At 37.9% G+C, this 5,523-nt stretch overlaps 1 protein-coding gene across 4 annotated transcripts; it reads left to right on the top strand.

The window, feature by feature from the left end:
* Positions 1-613: 613 nt before the first annotated feature.
* LOC140830620 (uncharacterized) lies at positions 614-4,461 on the top strand. 4 transcript variants are annotated; one of them, XM_073194023.1, is made up of 4 exons: positions 614-760; positions 1,376-2,092; positions 3,258-3,298; positions 3,387-4,461. In XM_073194023.1, exons 2-4 carry the CDS (start codon positions 1,885-1,887, stop codon positions 4,257-4,259), a joined length of 1,122 nt encoding a protein of 373 aa, XP_073050124.1. In that variant the 5' UTR covers positions 614-760; positions 1,376-1,884; the 3' UTR covers positions 4,260-4,461. The 4 variants fall into 4 exon arrangements, with proteins under 4 accessions (XP_073050124.1, XP_073050125.1, XP_073050127.1 ...); XM_073194024.1 differs by having other exon boundaries at positions 688-833; XM_073194026.1 differs by having other exon boundaries at positions 722-839; positions 1,379-2,092.
* The last annotated feature ends 1,062 nt before the right edge of the window (positions 4,462-5,523 follow it).

Consider the following 5,523-nt stretch of genomic DNA (forward strand, 5'->3'; position numbering starts at 1 on the left):
ACGTATAATCATCTGTATATCTCATATCTTCTCACATAATCTTGTAATAACTAAACATCAATTATTAGCCCCTTTTCAGATAAGTTTCGTAGCTTTTTACGATTTATGTCTTTTTACTAGAATTTTTTTGTTGACTCGAATAATTATATCAGCTTTGTATTTTTCTAAAAAACGACTAAATTGTTATCAGAATATGATTAAACAAATATATAATTTTCCGAGAACCACTTTGTGCCCTTGTATTAGATCCATCTTTTAAGATAATTAATTCTATTTGTGAGGATGAAGAATTTACAATAACCACACATGAAATATTTTCAAATTATTTAAGCTTTTCCGCATAATCATCATAGATTAGGCAATGCACAAGAAGGAAAGAAATGGAGAGATTAAAGATTGAAGTATTAGAAAGAAGAGTAGGTCTCTAGTGAGACAGTCTCACGAATTTTTATCTTTGAAACGGGTCAATCTTACCGATATTCACAATAAAAAGTAATATTTTTAGCATAAAAAGTAATACTTTTTAATGGATGACCCAAATAAGATATTCGTCTAACAGAATACGAGCAGTGAGATGGTGTCACACAAGTTTTTGTCCAGAAAGAAAGGGTCACAAATCCAAATCACAATAAATATAGGAGCAAATGGCAATAGTACAACCCACACAATCGCCCCTCTCCCCGTTAAATTAGGGTTCTTATATTTCGGTCTCATAAGCAGAATGCTCTCTTCAGGCATACTTTCTGTCTGTACATAAATTGTAAGTTAAGAGAAACGCTTATACTTTAATGGATAACGATTGCTGGTTCTGTAAAGTTCAGTTCTTTGTCTGGGTGCTAGTTTCCTTTTTTTTTTTTTCGCATTTCATTTTCATTATTTAATTGCATTTTTTTTGTGAATGGGGTATTAAGCTATTTTAGAAAGTTGGGATTGCGATTGTTGGGGGGTCTGTTTCAGTTAGCTCCAATTATTGGAAATTATTGAGTGAAGTGCTCTTTATTTATTTGAAGGAAAAGAATATTGTTGTTGGTGACTATCTTTTGTTTCAGGATTTTTATTCTTTATATGAAGTCCCTCACGCCTAACTCAAGTGCTTCCTTAAAGTTTTATTCTTTTCGATGTTCTTATCATGTGGTGTTTCATGGTATTATGGACAGGGAGGAAATGCAAGGTATGAGTTCAAAATATGGTTATTTAAAAGAAATTTCTTGAAGGGGGTGTAGTTTAAGTTATTGAGTGGCAAAATTTCCTGTGCGGTAGACTCATGTTGCTTCCTTTTTATTTATTTATTATTATTAATGTTCCTAGTTTTTTATGTTTTTGGTCAGAATGAGTTGATGGATTTCATGCTGTGCATCTAATTTTTGTGTTGCAGAAGGTTGATAATTAGCATCATAGTTTTCAAAGAACTTAGAACCTTCAGTTTGTCTCCTTTGTCATTGCTATCTAACTCCTACATCTGAATATATATCTAAGCTCTATAAAGAGGTTGAAAGTCGTCAAGAACGGGCTACTGGGGATAATTTTTGCAGATTTTGGTGTGACTACTTGATGCAATTTTTAATATCAACTTCTGGGTTACCTTTCTTAGAAGAAGTAAATCATACCCCCCGATGTCCTTTGAACTTTGGACAGTTTCGGGATCAGAGCTAGTTAGTGTTGCAGTTGGTTGAATATTTCTAGTGAGTGTCGTCAAAGATAGCTAAAACGGGGTCGCTTTGTTGTGTGGCTGCAAGGCCACATGGATCCAATGCGACAAGCAGAGACTGGTCCGTTGGGCCGCAGGAGCCATACTGGAGAACTAACACGAGCTATTCACCACCACCGTCCAGATGGGATTTTCGATTTCAAGCCGAAGCACATTCATTTGGTTCCCACGATGGTATGCAGTTGTATGGGTCTTCTGCGTCTTCAAACAGCCGAGGTAGTCGAAGCTGGGCGAGAGGGACCAATCTGGCTAATCATCAGTTTTTGGTATCTGATGGTATCGGTCCATTTTATGGCAGTCCATCTGACATTTCTCCTGTACGGCAATGGACTCCTCCTGCAATACAAGAAATCAGCACTGATGATTATGGGACTTCGAGAAGAGGTATTCAAGTCAAAATTTTCATCTTGATCCACCTGCAGTTTTTGTATTCTTCTCCTAAAACATTTGCTTAAGAGCTCAATACATGACGGTGAAGTATTATGCTGCAAATTCTAAAACCGGTGCAAGTGGTTTTTTAAGTAAGCTAAAAAATTGAGGCCAATAAACAAATTCTTTGGTGTCATGGAACGGGTCGATCACATTTTTTCTTCTTTTAATTCATAACACTCCCATCGTCCTGACTTCCTCCACAACTTACTGCACCCTCTTTCTCTTAAGCAGAGAACAAAAAATTCGTGGTGTTACCTATAGCGACTAGTCTTACATTCAGTCAACCACCCTGTTCAGGAAATACTTGTCCTGAGCTTATGTGAATTTGCCTTGCTTTCCATATTTGAAAGTTTGACGTAACATGCAAAATTATAAGCAGACCTTTAGTTTGGGTAGCCTTGTCTCTCATTAAAAACCCACTCAATAGCTGCCCCAGTAATTCTTTTTGAGAGCTTGTGTTACAGCCACCAACTATCAAAACCACAGACTAATTGTCAAACTTATTTTTTGTTTTCTAAACTTGCCTGTTTCACTCCACTATATATATTGCTTCGAGTCTTTTATAAGTAAGCATCAATGCTTTTTCCATCAGGAGAAAAGAAGCAAATTTCCTGAAAAAGTAGTTCTGCAAATCAATATGTCTCTAGAATGACTTGTAGACATGTACTTGTTTTTTTGTTTCTCAAATTGTTGCCATGCAACTATAATCAAGCTTGGATAATAGTTAAAATTAGTTTTGGTATTTCTTATATGCATTGTTTTGCTATACACTCCCTTGAAAGTGGTGCTTACTTAAATTTCCTTTGCAAGGCTAATTTCTTAGCTGGTTTCTATTTTAGTATTGTTGAGAGCTTACATCCGTTAACTGCGATAGGAGCTTTGCCATTCAATGACCTTTTTAATGAGATGGATTGAGACCCTTGTTTTTTATGGTTACATATGATGTAGGAGAATTGCTCGCCTACTCTTAAAAACCATACAGTGCTTGACGTTCTTAATTTAACTCTTTTTATTGAAGCCTCATGAACTTTACAGTCTGTGTGCTTCTTAGTGATGTCTTTTTGCTTCTTAGTGATTACAGGATGCTAATAGTTCGTATTTTGTCTTCCTTTGCCAGATGATGTTTTGAGGCCATTATCCTTTTCTCCGACGATGGAGGTATATCTCGTCGTGCTTACATTCAAACTTCTCCGGTTATTTTTGCCAAATTTGAACTTTTGCTAAAATGGTAAAATTACATTTACAGGGAACATCGGTAGCTAGGGATAGTGGAGGTTCTACTTCATCTCGATCAGACAGTAGTTGTGATTATGAGTCCATGGTCAAGCCACATTCCTCTCATCGTAACTTTGCCAATCGCCGGTGCTTTACACCAAAAGCAATTCACCCATTGACATTTCCGTCAGAAATAACACCCACCCGAGATATTTCTAATATAGCCCCTACTGGGCTTTCAGAACCCAGTGTTGTCACTTCACGAAGAGACAGACAACATTTGAGCAGTGCTAGTGGTAGTGTTGACCTCTCTGAAATACCCGAGCCATTTGAATATGAACCTTCCAACACGTCTCGTAGTCCTGCAGATCGTTTCAAATGTGGATTGTGCGACAGGTTCCTTTCACAAAGATCACCTTGGGGTTCTGGAAGGATAGTAAAAAGCGGAGACATGCCAGTTGCCGGAATCCTTTATTGTCGCCATGTCTTCCACGCTGAGTGTTTGGAGCAAACAACACCAAAAGGACATAAAAACGACCCCCCATGTCCCATATGTGCGAAAATTGAAGAAGAAAATTTCACCGACCAGCCAATCTTTTCCAAGTTAAGGACTAGTTTCCCTCGGCTCAAACCTTTCAGCGAAGATGGCCCGTCAAGGCCATGGGGCTGCGCTCAAGCTGGAGATTGTGTTGAAGGGGCGTTGCACACCCCTAGTCGGAACACATTGCTTTCTCTTAATCGGAACCGGTTTAAGAAAAATCATTCCTTAAAGAGCAATCCTGGCCGAGAATTCCCAGGGAAAGTAAGGAAAGCTGGCTCTTTTTCTTCACAGTTATTTATTGGTTCGGTTGAACAAGGATCCATTGGTGCCTCAAAGATGACGGGTAACTCGAGTTTGAACTGATGCCTAGGTTCTGTTTGAATCATGTTTTGAGGATGAGGATCTTGCCTGGTAATTTAGCATCATGTACGATAAAATTCGACTTGTTATGCATTTTACCTATTGTTGTTTGGGCTTCATTGTAAAGTTCTTATGTTGTCTCAGGATTGATCCTCTCTTTCATCTGCATCTGAATTTTCATCAATGTAACCCTGTATTACTAATATTTTATGCCCGTTTTATATTTTCCCGACAATCATGGGGCTATAAATCTCATTAGCAATTTAACAAAATTTTATATGTATTTTTTTTTGTAAATACAAATTTAACCTCTTAGTATCGAATATATATATAGATAGATGCAGTTGTTATTTTGAGGGATGCTTTTGGAAATGAGAAAAAAAATATGGTAATAGTTATTCTAACCCTACATCCATGTCCGATGAAATCACTTTTTGGGTGCGATGCCACAATCTGTCATTGGCCCTGATGCAAAAAGAACTCCTAAACAAAGTTGGTCAACAGATTGGTGTGGTTGAAGAATTGGATGCTGGTGATAATGGAGCTTTTCTGGGACGGTTTGCTCGAATCCGGGTAAGATTAAATGTAAATAAACCATTATCAAAATTTACAGGTGGAGATGAGGAATATATCATTGTCTTACTTCTGTATGAAAGTTTGCCGGTTTGGTCACATTGTCAGAGATTGTGTCGATGATACAGTAAATAAAACTAATCTTGCCTACGGAATCTGTCTAAGGGCGTCGACTCATAGTAGAGGCGGGAAAGAAATACATTCACGTGAACCAAAATCGGATCTAAACAAGAATAATGACCAATCAAATGTGGGGGAGGAAGATCAAGAAAGCCCAGCTGCCAACAATCATGATTCTGTAAGTCAAGCTGTAATGGTTGTGGACGATGGCATCTTGGGAACTCTGGACAGAAACAAGAAATCGGTGGGTGAACCAGGATCTTCTCGAGAGCAAGTATCTAATTCAGATTCTCGAACATTGTCGATCCAGGATATGGAAGTGACTCCCACAAACCTTATTGCAGTTCAATCTTACGGCTCGCCTCGTGACCGGTGGAAAAAATAAAGACCAATAAATAAATCACTTAACACGAGGGAGCAGAAACAATGGAAGAGACGAGCTAGAGAAGGATGATTGTATCAAAAGAAGGAGGAGGTGACATCAATATTGGAATTGAGAAGCGAAAATTCAACAAGGATACAGAAGAGTTCACTTACAAGGAATGTGCTACTCCGACAAAAAAAAAAAGGCCAA

Source organism: Primulina eburnea, chromosome 4, assembly GCF_022965805.1.
Source record: "Primulina eburnea isolate SZY01 chromosome 4, ASM2296580v1, whole genome shotgun sequence".
Lineage (NCBI taxonomy): Eukaryota > Viridiplantae > Streptophyta > Magnoliopsida > Lamiales > Gesneriaceae > Primulina > Primulina eburnea.

Excerpts from the sequence above, each read along its gene's own strand:
- LOC140830620 (XM_073194023.1), top strand. The coding sequence starts at position 1,885 with ATGCAGTTGTATGGGTCTTCTGCGTCTTCAAACAGCCGAGGTAGTCGA. Across the intron at positions 2,093-3,257 it reads TTATGGGACTTCGAGAAGAG|ATGATGTTTTGAGGCCATTA; the intron begins GTATTCAAGTCA and ends TTCCTTTGCCAG. Across the intron at positions 3,299-3,386 it reads CCTTTTCTCCGACGATGGAG|GGAACATCGGTAGCTAGGGA; the intron begins GTATATCTCGTC and ends TTACATTTACAG.